The sequence below is a fragment of the Arachis hypogaea genome, chromosome 12 (genome assembly GCF_003086295.3).
Source record: "Arachis hypogaea cultivar Tifrunner chromosome 12, arahy.Tifrunner.gnm2.J5K5, whole genome shotgun sequence".
NCBI lineage: Eukaryota > Viridiplantae > Streptophyta > Magnoliopsida > Fabales > Fabaceae > Arachis > Arachis hypogaea.
The window spans coordinates 63,052,104-63,068,700 of NC_092047.1; the positions used below are offsets into that span (position 1 = coordinate 63,052,104).

Consider the following 16,597-nt stretch of genomic DNA (forward strand, 5'->3'; position numbering starts at 1 on the left):
GAGAAGAGAGAGCTTCTTCCTCTAGAATTCTAACCTAAAACATGGCATAAAACTATCCTAATTGCTCCCCCTTAATCCTCCTTGAAAATCGCATCAAAATACTTCAGAAATAACTTGGATTCAGCCTAAGAAAGCCCTGAAATTGCGACCCACGTGTTTACTTAAGTAAATCACGTGCTGGCAGTCATGTGTATGCATGAGGTATGCGTATGCGCAAATTAGCAAATTTCCAAAACATGTGTACATATGAGGCATGCGTACGCGCAACTTGAGATTCATGCGTACGCATAAGGTATGTGTACGCATGACCATGAGATGCTCCAAACTTCATTTCTTCATGAATTCTCTACTTTTGCATGCTTTTTCTTCACTTCTTCAAGCCATCCTTGCCTTCTAAACCTGAAATCACTCAACAAATACATCAATGTATTGAATGGAATATAAGTGAATTAAATTTAGTAATTTAAGAGCCTAAAAAATATGTTTTTAATCATTAAGCACAATTAGGAGAAATTCACAAAACTATGCTATTTCAATGAATAAATGCATGATAAGTTGATAAAATCCATTCAATTCAATCCAAAATTTACTATAAAATTGTGGTTTATCAATGACTCGGTAGAATGTTTGAGCTCGACTTACAAAGAACTCGGCCTCGAGTAGGGATATTTTTCATATCTTGGCCCACAACTTAGCCACAAGAAGATAAACCCCAACTCGTAAAGTCAAAACACGCTCTATCGGCTTACCCGACCTCATAACACTACAAAAATAATTAGTTTTAGCGACAAACTTTTAGCGGCAATAATACAATGGCTGCTATTTTTTTATTTAAGTTATGTTTTTGTGGCCATTATATATTTGCCATTAATGCTATATATTATAATAGTAATTATTATTGCCACTAAAAATATAAGAAAAACTATTTTTAATAAAAAATTTTAGTGGCCATAGTATTATGGTTGGTATTATTTTTATTAGAATATTTTTTATAAAAATTTATCAATTGCCAAACAGAAAGAAGAACAAGAACTATCCCACACCCCCTTTCTCTCACTCTCTGAAAAACCCAACCCTAAGCCCAGCCATTATCACCATCCCCATCGCCGAAATGTTCTCTTCTGAGACCATGGGTACCGTCGCATCCTTCTTATCGCCGCCGTTTTCTGCAATGGCAAGATCCGCTACCGGTCGCCATCCTCCACCGAGCTCCTTGACAGCTATACTGTCACCTCGCCATCGTCCTCCTCTGTGGAGCTGCCAGAACTCTAGCCATTTCCTCCAACGAGTCCATCGAAGAATACACCCTCACGCACCGCAAGATTTCACCCAATAACAGAGCCTCTAGCTTCTACGCCATCATCTTCAATGCTAGCAACTCTGGCAGCCACATTCACATTTTCCACTTCGCTCGCAATCTTGACCTTGTTCACATTGGCAAAGATCTCGAGCTATTCGTTCAGGTTGGTGATATCCTACCGATTTGCATTTTGCTTCACTAGTTCATACTAAGATTTGCATTGTATAAGCAATTTACACTCATTATTTTTTAGAATAGAGTTCAAAGCTCTTTGTTCATTGGAGATTGATGAGATTGTAAGAAATTTAAGATGAAATTGCCACAAAGAAATTAATCAACTGATTTGATGCTATAGAGATAGCAGTTAAAACTCAAATTCTAATAGTATCCATACTGTTAAAATGAATTTAATTTGAATACTTTAACTGCTCTTGATTGTTCTTGATTTAGGTTTTCATCTTCAGTTTCTCCGATTATGAGATTTTTGAATACTTTGTGATTTTTGCATCTTTCTTTTGTGTGTGTCATGCGTGTGCAGCGACTATAATTCCCGTGGTTCAGAAACAACACCAGTTTCTGGTGACTCTACCTCTATATAATACAACTGTTATGGAGTAATGGAGGTAACTAAATTAATGCTCCTTCTTTTTCATTCTAGATTTTTCACTGAAATTTGGAATATTGTCATTATTAGTTCAAGAATGTGGTGGTTTATCAGACAAAATCATCAAGTAGAGCTAATAGGTAGAATGAATATGCCTATGATTTATTATGTGATGACATTGTTGGAAGGTAAATAGATTTGTTTATACATCATCTATTTCTTCTGGTTTAATTTTTACTTATATTCTATTGTTCTAATGTACACCATCTAATTTGACTTTTATTTGCTCAAATTAAACCAGTAAAAAATTGTCTTTATTCTCTTTGTTGTTTTTAGCCTGAAGTTGTCAAGATCTTTTCTCTGTTAATCCCCCAAAAAAAGTCATTTCATCTTAAATAAGAGAAATTTTCCTTTGTAAAGAAAGCTTCTTTCTGGAATTTCATTCATGGCTATTGTGGGTAGGGTGGTTATTGTGGGCTGAGCAAAGTTTGTTCCCTTTCTATGTGTTATTAAATTTTGATGGGTGTTTGGGTTTGTTCATAACCCCAAGAGTATTCATGGGGTCCTTCAAATTTTTTACTAAAAGAAAGCAAGTTGATTCTGTAGAAGTCGAAACCAAGGGTCTCCTTGCCAAGGAATTAACTGTTCTTTATCTAATTGCAATTGGTAATCAATTCATTAATTAATTTTTTATTATTATTTTCATTCTTTAATTGATTGATTTGTTTGGATAGTGATCATACATTAGGTGTTGGTTCAACAATTGGTGCTGGAGTGTATGTTCCTGTTGGAACGGTTGCAAGAGAGGAAGCAGCTGCAGAAGGGAAGGGCAAAGTAGGAAAGGAAGACAAGGTAATAATATTATAAATATTATTATAACATTAACATTATTAAGCTTAGTTCATGATGTAGGATTTATGTCGGTAAAAAAATTCACAAAAATAATCACGTTGTAAGTATAGTTCTAAACCGACAATTAACCCTAAATCAAAGTTTAATTAGGTTATCACAAGTACAAACTTCAATAAAAATAAATTGAAGTATTCAAACCTCGGGTCATCTCTCAAGGAATTGCAAGCGGGTGCTCAATTATTGGCTATGGAAGTATATTTTGGGGTTTTTGTAGTAAGAGACAAGAAATGTAAATAGCAAAAGAAATAAGCTAACAACTAAGAAAGCTCTTGGCAAGGAATGAGAATTAGAAGTTCTATCCTCATTATCATCCTCAATTGTGATAAGAATTGTTTATTACTCCTACTTAGTTAACCTCTAACTATGAAGGAAAGTCAAGTGCATGGAATTGGCTCTTGTCCACAAGTCCTAGTCAAATCCTAGTGAAAGACTAGTTTTAGGGGCATTAAAGTCAACTAACAACTTCCAATTGTCAATCAACAAAAGACTTTGATAACTCAAGAGTCTCCAATTACTCAACTCAAGCCAAGAGGAAAAAATTCTAGCTCATAACTAAAAGGAACATTTTATCGAACACTTAAAGTGCAAAAGAAGTAAACATCATAAATTGCAAGAAATAAAGGAAGCTATAACTACAAAGGCAAGAGATCAAAAATAGGAAACTAAAGCAAATATAAAAAGACATGGAAATCATAAATTGCATTAAAAGGAAATGGAAATCAACAAAAGAGTTCATAAACTAAAATTGATAAAATAAAGGAATTAACAAAAGAAGTAAAATGCTAGAACAAGTAAAAGTAAAAGGAAAATTAAAGCAAAGGAGGAATGAGATCTAGATCTAAAAGGAAGAAAGCTAAGAACCCTAAATCTAGAGAGAGGAGAGAGCCTTTCTCTCTATAGAATTCTACATCTAAACTAAGTGTGTGTATGAATGAATTGGAATTCCCCCGTCCTCCTTCACTCCCAGCCTATTATCCTCGAATTGGGCTTGAAACTGGGCCAAAAATCAGCTCAAAAATCGCCCCCAACGATTTCACTTTAGTGAGGCATGTGCTGCTTCGTCATGCGTATGCGTCATCCACGTGTACGCATCGCTGGATGAGGCTCATGGTCATGCGTACACGTCAGTCACGCGTACGCGTCGCCTGGAAGATTGCGCGATCACACGCACACGTCATCCACGCGTATGCGTCGGCACCAGTATCTCAGATCTTCAATTTCTTGTATTCTTTCCACTTTTGCATGCTTCCTATCTATCCTCTAAGCCATTCTTACCCTATAATCTCTGAAATCACTTAACAAACACATCACAACATCGAATGGTAATAAGAGAGGATTAAAAACTAGTGATTTTGAGGCCTTAGAAGCACGTTTTCAATCATAGCACAAAATTAGGAAGAAATCTTAAAAACATGCAAATTGTATGAATAAGTGTGAAAAAAGTTGATAAAATCCACTAAATTAAGTACAAGATAAACCCTAAAAATGAGGTTTATCAGTTCATTATTAAATTCATCATCGTACTATTATCACTATATATGACCAGGTTTCAAGTTTTATTTATTATTAATAATGAAAAAGAGAGGGGACGGGGACTGTGTCTAACATGCGCGGGGGTTCACGGTGTCATCGGAATGTGGCGTTAAGCTTCAAATCCCAACGCACAAAAAATAAAAAATGTGAGAATTAACAAATCTTAAATAATTTAACATATTTAACAAGAATAAGAAAATAACAAAATTAGTGGCGGGACTAATATAATTTGACTAGTGTGATGATGATCATTATTGTCGCTACATAGTACATGCTAGTGTTGTGGCGAAGATTCTGACCGTATTTTGGTTTTGTTTGTTTCTTTTGCGTGGCGAATTATTACTGGCCGTAGATTCCTGTTCCTCATTATGCGTTTATTTCTCAGTTTATTTGGGTGAGTTACCTTTTTTTTAATATACTTTGACCACATGATGCATTTTGATTTACGTTACTGTGCTCAAGTGTGAAGTATATTCCCCCCCCCCCACCCTCCCGTGTATTTAGTTTGTCATATTGAGATTCAGAGTCTTGTCTAAGTTGAATGATTTTTCTCTAATAATGTAGGTATCTATGACAAGGAAGAGAAAGCGGCCAGAGCTTATGATCTCGCTGCTTTTTTATTTCTGTTGGCGGAAATAGCAGCTGCTCTTTCATCATTTTGTTATGCAGAACTTACAAGTCGCTGCCCTTCTGCTGGGAGTGCATATCACTCTTCATACATATGCCTTGGAGAAGGGTACTTTATTTAATTTTCTTCATTCTAATATCTTTTAAAATGTTTGGTTTATCCTTTTTGTTTCATTTCAATATAACTTAACTTTTTCACAGAAAACTATTTATGTGCTTTTATAGATTTAAAGATATAGTGCTAGAGTTTTCAAATTAAAATACATAATAAAGATGGTCGGACTAAAGAAAAATTGAGTGTATTTTATAAAAAAAATAGAGTGATGGAGGTTCTGATCTTGATAATTATCCTATCAATATTTGTAGTTTCCTCTTTTGTCCAAAAGCACACGCTTGCAGAAGTTGGTTAGCGGCACCAATGAGGGGAACAATGATGAAGTCTACATCCATGACATTCCTAGAGGACCTGTTGTATTTGAGATATGTGTCAAGTTCTATTATGGTATGCACCGGATTTTACTGGTTATTATAATAAAGTACATGCTAGCTAGTTTTCTAATGCTGTAAGTGTTCCAGTGATATGTTGTAAGTGGTGGAATTGATAAATTGAACTTAATGGGGGTTCTCATCTCGAATTTAACCTTCTTAGGTTCTCTATTTTGAAATATCCATCCTATATATTACAGGTTTGTCTTCTATGAAAGAACTGAATTTAGATTATTTATTCCTTATTTTCTTCTGCACTTCATGTACTTCCTCTTCCATTATCATTCAAAAGTTGTGCTTATTGATTGGGGTAAGATATAACATAGCAATTTTCACCACTTCATAAGCAAAATTAATTTACTATGATTACTAGCTATGCTTAATCTGTTAAAGTGTTAACCGGATTTTTCCTATTCTTGATTGTGGTCTATGTTTTCTCGATTGTAGCAATGTATGACGGCATATTCTTCTAGTTACACTATTTTCTCTCATATATTCTAATAGTATCCATCCTGTTATAGAATTTTATGTCCTTGTAATTAAGATGCTCATATACAACTCTAACATGTGCACAAATTCTTCAGACGATGTATGCTTTTATCATCCTACTTCTCTTGATTCCCAGGTAAATTTGGTTTATTTATAAACCTATGTTGTTGCCTAGTTATGACACTTATTTCTTCTTTTATTCTTTTTCCTTGTTATATGGATATACTTTAAATCCACCTATTGATTACTTAAACGTAGAACTTATGCTTGTTTATTCTTCTAATAGTTACTAGAATCAAGTAAAAACAAGCATTGAAATTCTAATGTATAAAATAAAACTCTTAATACATAAAATTGGCATTATTTGAAAATTGGTTTAGTGCAATATAATATCCAAACATTCTTTATAGAACTAACAATTAGTGGTTAATCTTGTTGAAGACCAAAAGGAATCAATTTATGGTCAACTTAATCTTTGTTTTTCTAGGCATTTCGACTTAATCAATTATGATAGAACTTTGTCCATTAAAATTCAAATTTTTTACCTTAGTCTTGAAGAATGGTCAGTTTAAGTTTCTTGGTTTTATAGTGCTCCTCTCAAGCTTTTGGTGCTGAATATCCATTTTAAATTGCAAGGTTCACCTTAGCTTTTCACAGAACCGCTAAAAATTTTACCTTAGCTTTAAGAAAATTGCTGCTTTTCTTTATTATTTTATTACTTTCTTTTTTTCACTGCCATCACTTTAATTCTGACGTATACAGTTATCATGAAGAAACATTCTATATATGTAAACCCAAATTCAAATACATGTTCTGTGAAAAGTTTTCATAACATAAAGATATTTGTTCAAGCTTGGAAGTGATTTTAACTTTGATTGAATGGTGTTATTGTTTATTACTTTCTGTTAAAACTGAGATGCAGAACTAGCTAGGATGTGGATTAATAGAAGATAGTGTTGGTTATTTAAATATATGATCTGATTTGTTTCTTATCTGCATGTGGCTCTTCTCATATTTTGCTGAAGAGTATTCCGATTGAACCAACAAGTGAAAATATTGGCATCGAATTAGCTTTCATGGCCGCAGCCAAGGGTTACAAGCACAAAATTATAATGCTTGCTTCAATGAGTCTCGAAAGAGGAATCACTTTGTTGGCTTTTGGGGATGAGTTGGTTGTGACAGACCCTGCAAAGGAAATGAAAGGAAGCCCTTCAGAAGGCTGAAGAGATTGTAGTTAAGACTCCTAATTCCTACATGCCTCAGCAATTTGTGTATATAATGTAGATTTATTCTTAAATCTTTTTTTTCTTGTAGTATTTATGTTGTTTAAATTTGTATTATACTTTATTACATTTCAAGAGAAATTTGTGTATAAATATTTTGAATTTAATGAAAGATTTCATTTTGTACTAATTAATTTTAGTATATTTATATTATGTACAATAATAATAATTGTCGGTAAAAATAATTTGAAATTTTAGAAAAAAGATAGGTTGTTATTTATAAAAGAGTGAGCATAATTAAAAAAGTTTTAAGATTTTAGCGGCAATAGTAATGGCAACTAAAAGTGAATAACATTACAATTTTATAATTATTTTTAGTGGCCATATAAATTACCGGTAAAATGGGTTTTGGCGGCATTAGTAATGGCCACTAAAAGTAAATAACATTGTAATTTTAGAATTAATTTTGGTGGCCATATAAATTGCCAAAAAAATGACCGCTAAAACTTATATAATTTTTGCGGCCATTAAAAGGTTTTTACCGGCAAATGTTATAATTGCCGCTAAAACCTTTTAGTGACAAAGTATAAGACGGCTAATATCTAATTGCCGGTAAATATATTAGCGGCTATTTTTATTGCCGCTAAAAGCAAAATAAATGGCCACTAAAAATGATTATTTTTGTAGTGTAAGTCCGACCTGGTACTCAGAACCTAACTACTCCTACAAACATGCTTATGTATTATCTCAACAACTCCTAGATAAAAGAAAAAAAATAAGCGCCCATCAAGAAAGGTGGGTAAGTTATAGAAAAATAACATATCCTTCTACTATATAAATACCCTATCAAACTCACACGTATCTCTCAACTCTAATATACTAAAAATTTTGCCTAAAATTCTTGCTAACTTAAGTAACAGAGTCTATTGCACATAACACTTCCAAATTTTTCCGAAGAACTTGGACAACATCACTCCATCGAAGGAGACGCCGAAACATCTCATTAAAAGGAGGTTGGACCTCATGTTAGGGCCTAAAGCATACTGGTTTCAGGTAAGTCTCAGAACAAGTCACTATATATTTGTGTATAAATACATATATAATTTAACTTATTTTAATGTGTATTTTATATTTTGATATATATATATATATATTTTTGATCCTAGTGACTAATTTTGATGACTAATTTTAATGTAGACAAATAATTAATTAAAAAGAGTAAAATAATAAGATTCATTCTAAAAGATTTTCACACCAAAGAAGGATAAAAATATAAAAGACAAAAGACTCCACAGAAAACACAATTACTAAAATGCTATTTAAAATATTTTTATTTAAAATAAATAAAAATATTATTTGTATACTAAAATTAATTATTAAAATTAATTACCGATGTATTTGTATATAAATATATATTATTTAATTTATTTTTAATATTTATTTATATTTTAATATATATATTTTAGGGTAAATCACACCTTTAAACCAAACAGAGCTCAAAATTACACCATTCTGCCAAAAGAAAAATTGTTACAAGGATCTACCAGAGGCATAATTTTATATAAGGAAAAGTCTAGGGGGCCAGCAACTTTGTTAAATTTTGGCCAGCATGTAACCAGCAAAAAAAAGTGAGTCATTAGATGAAATCTCACACCATTAAAACCATCATTGATGGCTATTTGATGGCTACAAATCACAAAAGTTGCTAGCCCCCTAGCATTCCTCTTTATATAATTCGAATCAGCCTCATTCGAATTATCCATCCTAACACTAATTCGAATCAGACCAATTCGAATTATTAGAAACATACAATTCAGATTTATGCAATTCGAATCAGCCTCATTCGATTTATGCATGCATGTAAAGTCCTCATAATTCGAAACAAGTTGTTTCGATTTACTTCTTGGTTTTGTTTCTATATAATTCGAATGGAGCTGATTCGAATTATTATGCATTGAGCTATTAGTCTATTACAAATTTTTATAGTACCCTAAACATTTTTTAAAATTATTTTGCATGGAATAAAATATTTTTTTTGGTATAATTTAAATAAATTTATTAAAAAATATTATTAAAAAAATATTTACTCAAATTTTAAATATAATACTCTTCTACATAATTAATAATTTAAAAATAAAAAAATTATTTTATTTCATGCGAAGCAATTAAAAAAAGACTAAATTTAAAGATAGATATTCATGCATGTAGTCAAATTTTAAATAAAATATTCGAGTTAATACTCAATTTGGTCCTTGAACTTACATGCGAGTCTCAATTTAGTCCCTGAAGTTTCAATTGCCTCTATTTAGTCTCCAAAATTTATAAATGTGCCTCATATTGGTCCTTGAGACGATTTTTAGTATAAAAACGTTAATGAAGTACTGTTATAGACTAGTTAAAACTTGTAAAATGATGCAATTTTGGTTTTGGCATTTAAATAGCTCAAAACGGCATCGTATTACTTATTTTGTTAGGTAAAATTTTAATAAACACTATTTATGATGTTGTTTTTGGGTTATTTGATTGCAAAAACTAAAACGACATTATTTTACAAAGTTTAGTGTGGCATCCGGCTGTTCACGACAGTGTTCCATTAACGTTTGTACGTTGAAAATTATTTCAAGGACTAACATGAGTTATGTTCACAAAGTTTGGGGACTAAATAAAGGCAATTAAAACTTTAGAGACTAAATTGAGGCTTGCATGAAAGTTCAGGGACCAAATTGAGTATTATCTCAAAATATTCTATATAACCAATAATAATTTAAAAATTAAAAAAATTATTTTATTCCATACAAAACCGTTTAAAAAGAAAAAAATGAATTAACAAACTATTTAATTACGAGACTTTTTCAAAATATTCATGAGCTATCAAGAATGGATTGAAGAGTATTTTATGGAATTCGAATTGATAGCTCATAAATATTTTGAAGAAGTCTCGTAATTAAATATTTTGTTAGCTTTTTTTTTAATGCATGGAATAAAATATATATTTTTTAATTTTTAAATTATTAATTTTTTAATAAACTTATTTAAATTATATCACCAAAAAAATATTTTATTTTATACAAAATAATTTAAAGAAATGATTTAAAAAATATTAGAAGTACTATAAATATTTGTAATGTCCTAATGACTTGGGAATGTATGTACTCAAATTTTAAATAAAATACTCTACATAGTCAATAATAATTTAAAAATAAAAAAATATATTTTTATCATTTACTTATCTAAATTATTAGGATATTATAAATTTTTATAATATTCCTAATATCTTTTAAGCCTTTTTTTTTTAAATTATTTTGCATGAAATAAAATATTTTTTAATTTTTAAATTATTATTGATTATGTAGAGTATTTTATTTAAAATTTCACTACATGCATGAATATTTATCTTTAAATTTAGTCTTTTTTTAATTACTTCGCATGAAATAAAATAAATTTTTTTGTTTTTAAATTATTAATTATGTAGAAGAGTATTATATTTGAAATTTGAGTAAATATATTTTTTAATAAATTTTGTTAATATTTTATTTAAATTATACCACAAAAAATATTTTATTTCATGTAAAATAATTTTTAAAAATGACTTAAAAAATGTTTGAGGTATTATAAAAATTTGTAATAGACTAATAGTTCGATGCATAGTAATTCAAATCAGCCACATTCGAATTATATTGAAACAAAACTAAGAAGTAAATCGAAACAGCTTGTTTCGAATTATGAGGACTTTACATGCATGCATAAATCGAATGAGGCTGATTCGAATTGCATAAATCTGATTTGTATGTCTTTATTAATTCGAATTGGTCTAATTCGAATTAGTGTTAGGATGGATAATTCGAATGAGACTGATTCGAATTATATAAAATTGTGTCTCTGGTAGATCCTTGTAACTATTTTTCTTTTGGCAGAATAGTGTAATTTTGAGTTCTGTTTGGTTTATAGGTGTGATTTATCCTATATTTTATATTAATAATTAATTTTAATGATTAATTTTAATGTATACTTAATATAATTAATATGGTTGCTTGTGGACTTGTGGTACTGCCAGGAGAAAATTAATTTCGTGATTTGCTGGGATTATTATGTGCAATTTGTTATTTAATTATCACTACCGATCACTTGATCCTCCAATTATGAATAAATACAAAATTTTTAATCTCTAGTTATTTTGCACTTCGGACCATGGATAATTACTAAATATTACATATGTATTAAAAGTTAAAATAATTAATTTGAGATGAAAACTCAAAGAAAATTTGTATTAATACAAAGTTAATAATTAAAAATTATATATAATAATTTAGTTAAATATTTTACTTTATTTAAAAATTTTTAATTATTAACTTGTTATAAAACCAACTACTCTACGGGTGAGCAAATGACTGTATTCACACTAAAGTGATGACTGAATAGGTGACAAATATTGAAGTAATATTTAAAGTGGTTTTTGAATTTAAAATGTCCTAAATTCGTCTTTAAATTTAAATAATGGTTATTTTTGAAATATTTTTTGATGACGAAAGGATGATGAGATTGAACGGATACCACGCAAAAAGTCGGGTGAATTGGTAAAAATATTATTATTTTATTTTTTGCATCCAAATAAAACGTAAATGACATCGTTTAGGATATTTTGAGGGATTTTAATATGTTGGAGTTAAAATTTTTTCAAAATATCCTAAACGACGTCGTTTATATTTTATTTGGGTGCTAAAAAAGAAATGATGATATTTTACCAATGCAGCGTTGCTTTCAGCGTGACATTTGTCTAAAGGATCGCTTGAGTAGATTCGACATCATTGCTCAGAATGGTAATGTTAGTGTGATGTGTAAAAAAGAAGTTGAATCTATGCAACATTTGTTTGTTACGTGTGAGTTTGCTTGGCAGGTATGGTGCGCTTGGATTGCTCATGTGGGTCGAGTTTGGTGCATATCAAGGTTAATAAGAGAACACTTTGAGAGTTGGAGGACGATGCCTATGAAAAAAGATGAGTGTAAAACATGGTTAGTTGGTTTCTTCTCAATTATATGAAATATTTGATTGTGTAGAAATGAATTCATCTTTTAGAATAAGAAAACGGTCGTGGTGGAATGCATTGCTAGATCGGTCTATAGTTATAAAAAATGATCTAAAAGTATCTCATGTTGTTAATGGTTATGTGAGAGATGATATAGGAGCTTCGTATCTTTTGTGTCATATGCTCCACCAAGTATGTTGAGTTTGTTTTGACTTTCGAAAAAAAAAATTGTCACCAAACAATTTCTCAAAGACGATTGTTATTAAGTTTAAAGATAAATTTGAAAGAATTTTAAATTTAAAGACAATATTAATACTCGACTGCAAATTTAGATACTACTTTAAGTATTAAACGGTCAACCCGGCCCTCCCATCATCCGTGCTTGCCCACGGGTTTGTGTGTCCGAAGCTTTTTTACTTTTGGGTTTGCAGATGGATTTAAATTCTGCCACACAACACATCATTTCACAACAGAGTGGTTGAGTCGATTAATTACCGGTCAGTGTCACAAGTCCGTCTGATGCCGCCCTTTGCCTAACTCCTCAACACAATATCCTACCATGCAGTTAGCATTAATTAACACTCAGTATCATATACAGCTGCACAACTACCCATTTCCATTCTGCTGCCGAAACTTCATAGTGCCTTAATTGAACCCACCGGCACCCTCCCCATGCATCCATCTCGCCTTCTCTTTTAATACCATTCCGATCATATGTCTCCTCCACGCAAACCACAATCATTTCCATCCCATCTGATCTCCAACAAAAATGATAATCTTCTCTCCAATTTTAATCCTCATGATTACAGTCCTACTTGTCTTCCTACTTTCCCAAACCAAATCCAAGAAGCTCAACCTTCCTCCAGGCCCCCCTGGTTGGCCTATTGTTGGTAACCTCCTCCAAGTCGCACGTTCCGGAAAGCCTTATTTCGTCTTTGTGAACGATGTGAGGCAAAAATATGGCCCAATTTTCACCCTCAAGATGGGGACAAGAACCATGATTTTCCTCAGCGACCCCAAACTAATCCACGAGGCGTTGATCGAGAACGGCGCACTCTACGCTAGCAGGCCCCCCGAGACTCCAACAAGAAACGTCTTCAGCGTCAACAAGTTCACAGTTAACGCCGCCACGTACGGTCCCATCTGGCGGTCTCTGAGGAAGAACATGGTTCAAAACATGCTGAGCTCCACCAGGCTGAAGGAGTTTCGTTCTGTGAGAGAGAAGGCGATGAACAAACTCATCGACAGGCTCAGAGCCGAAGCAGAGGCTAACAACGGAGTTGTTTGGGTGCTAAAGGATGCAAGATTCGCCGTCTTCTGCATACTCCTGACCATGTGTTTCGGCCTCGAAATGGACGAAGAAACCGTTGAGAAAATGGATGAGATGATGAAACTGGTCCTCATCACGGTGGACGCGAAAATCTACGACTACCTCCCCATCCTGAAGCCTTTTTACTCGAAGCAGAGGAAGAGAGCCATGGAAGTTCGTAAGGAGCAGATTGAGTTTATGGTTCCTTTCATTGATAAGAGAAAGAGGGCAATCCAAAACCCAGGCTCGGAACTCTCCGCCACTCCATTTTCATACCTGGACACGCTGTTTGATCTAAAAATCGAAGGGCGAAAATCAGCGCCATCAGACGATGAAGTGGTTACCCTCTGCTCTGAGTTTCTTAACGGCGGCACTGACACAACGGCCACGGCAGTTGAGTGGGGAATTGCTGAACTGATTGAGAACCCACACGTACAAAAGAAGCTGTTTGAGGAGATCAAAGAAACGGTTGGGGAGAGGAAAGTGAACGAAAAGGACGTGGAGAAGATGCCGTACTTGCAAGCAGTGGTGAAGGAGCTCTTAAGGAAGCATCCTCCAACGTACTTCACACTCACTCATGCAGTTACCGAACCGACAACTATATCAGGGTTTGACATACCAACTGATGTAAACGTGGAGATCTTCCTTGCGCCCTTTGGAAATGACCCCAAATTATGGACTAAACCGGAGAAGTTCGAACCGGAGAGGTTCATGGATGGAGGAATGGACAAGGACGTTGACATTACTGGAGTGACCGGGACCATGAAGATGATGCCTTTTGGGGTTGGGAGAAGGATATGCCCTGGTTTGGGTATGGCCACAGTTCATGTTCACCTGATGCTGGCCAGGATGGTGCAAGAGTTTGAGTGGAGTGCATATCCCGAAGGGAAGCCGTTGGACTTCAGTGGCAAGTTGGTGTTCACTGTGGTCATGAAGGAATCTCTCAGAGCAACCATTAAGCTAAGATAATGATCATCAGCAAAATGAGATGTGCAGTAGTAGTAGCAGTATAATGTAAGATTATGGTTACTGTATACTGATAATTTTGTCAAACATGAATTTGACTATACTGTACTTTTTGCTTTTTCTATCTTTGTTAGCACAGCATAATAATGGAAATGATTTTCCTTTTGTATTTAAAGTTTTATGTGGTTATGTGATTTTAGAATTGTTTTTGAGTAAAATTAATTCAATCAAAACTGATTTTGATCAGAATTTGAATTGAAATAAAATAATATGGTGCTTAATTTAGTAGTTCAATTTTAAAAATCAATTTTCTTTGTTCAATCTTCGTTATTAAAATTAGGGTAAATATCTTTTATTAAAATTAGCATTTATTAAAATTAGACATAACCCACCTTAATCATTTTTAAATTTTAGTCAGGTGTTCACTCATTAAAAAAAAATGGACAAATCAACCTATATTATTGGTTGTCAAAAAATTATTCGTCTGACGTGTCAGGTTGAGTCTGATGTATCAATTGACAGTGTGAAGTGTTAACTCCAAATGGTTGCAATGAATGAAAACCCCCTCCGTACCTCTTCTTCTTCTTTCTCATTCTCCCCCTTATCTTTTTCCTCTTTTTCAAACTCGTTATCATTACTATCTACGTCCACAGTCATAAAATTCTTCTTGCATTAACCTTGACAATATCAATAAAGCTAGTAATCCATACATCATTAAAAATTTAGAATACACTTCATATATACAAAAAGACAAAGTTTGAGAGTAACTGAAGGCTTCGACGACGAGCTTGAATGCCCTACCAGATGCCACGTTGGGGCTCTTGTTGGGGTGGAGTAGGAGTGTCAGTTGCTGGTAGCGGTTGTAGAAGATGAGGCAGGCTCAACAATCAGGACGGTATACCAGTCAGAAAAAGGAGAGTTGTTAGTAGCAGTAGCGCGAAGGACGATGAGGGCAGCGAAGATCTTGGTGATGGCAGAAAGATTTGGGATGAGGTGATGGACGCGCTTGGCGTAGTTGAAGGTGGCGTTGAGGTCTTTAGAGGAAGTGTAGTTGGACTCCGCTAGGGACTAGAGGCAAATAGAGGTTGCTGAGCTCTGGTTTAATGAGCTTGAAAGAGAAATAGGGGCGAACTATTGAGGGAGGTTGGGTGAAGGTGAGAAGGAAAAGAAGAGGAAGAAGAAGGAACTACGGTGGTGGTGGTAGCTGTCGGTGGCGAAATAGAGGGAGAAGATGGTGGTTTTGAAGATGGTGCGATGGAGGAAGAAAAAGAGAAAAAAAGGGAGGAAGGGGAAAGGAAGAGGAGGAAGAAAAAAGAGGTTGGTTCGGCAATGGTAGTGAAGGTGAAGCTTGATGATGATGGTGATGGAGATGATGGTGACTGGATGAAGAGAAAGGAGAAGAAGATGAGGAAGAAAAAGGGGTTTAGTCCCTTCAATTATTTGGAGTTGGCACCTAACATTGTTGATTGACACATTATACTTAACCTGACAAATTAGACAGGCAACCATTTATCAACCGATAACAGAGGTCGATCTGTCTATTTTCCTTGATAGGTGGGGGCCAAACTGAGATTTAAGGATGATTAAGATGTGCTATGTCTCACGGAAAAAAAAGTAAGAGACCGAAAAGCGTATTTAGGAGTTAATACTCAAAATAGCCCCTGAAATTTGACCCCAACTCAATTTAGCCCTCGAATTTCTAATTGACCTAAATTGTACCTTGAAATTTTAACGCGTGCCTTAAGTTAACCCTTCTGTCCATTTTCGTCACTAGAAAGTTGACCTGGCACATTTAGTTGATAACTGGCACTTTAATGGTTATATGGCGTGGCCAAATTCTTGTTGGCATTGTAACAATTCATATTTTTAAAACTTCTATTATAAATTATTTATGATTTATTTTATTAACCTGAACTTATTATTTTTAGAGGACTATTTTATTAAAAATAATTACATTAATGTTATGATTATTAAAGTTTAAATTAATTATGATTTATTCTATTTGTTTAAACTATTTATTAAAAACTATTTTAATAGACAAAATTAAATTAATTTTATAATTATTATTATTATTATCATTTGAGTTTGGATTAATTAAGATTATTATATAATTTTGTTATAATA

At 33.0% G+C, this 16,597-nt stretch overlaps 2 protein-coding genes across 2 annotated transcripts; both read left to right on the top strand.

Moving 5' to 3' along the window:
- The first annotated feature begins 4,794 nt into the window (after positions 1–4,794).
- LOC112727447 (cysteine synthase, chloroplastic/chromoplastic) lies at positions 4,795–7,364 on the top strand. The gene is made up of 4 exons (XM_072209291.1): positions 4,795–5,085; positions 5,343–5,478; positions 6,047–6,087; positions 6,977–7,364. The coding sequence occupies exons 1-4, from the start codon at positions 5,071–5,073 to the stop codon at positions 7,172–7,174; spliced, it is 390 nt and encodes a 129-aa protein (XP_072065392.1). The 5' UTR covers positions 4,795–5,070; the 3' UTR covers positions 7,175–7,364.
- Positions 7,365–12,692: 5,328 nt separating this feature from the next.
- On the top strand, positions 12,693–14,648 carry LOC112727446 (cytochrome P450 77A3). The gene has a single exon (XM_025777183.2). It carries the CDS (start codon positions 12,968–12,970, stop codon positions 14,474–14,476), a length of 1,509 nt encoding a protein of 502 aa, XP_025632968.1. The 5' UTR covers positions 12,693–12,967; the 3' UTR covers positions 14,477–14,648.
- The last annotated feature ends 1,949 nt before the right edge of the window (positions 14,649–16,597 follow it).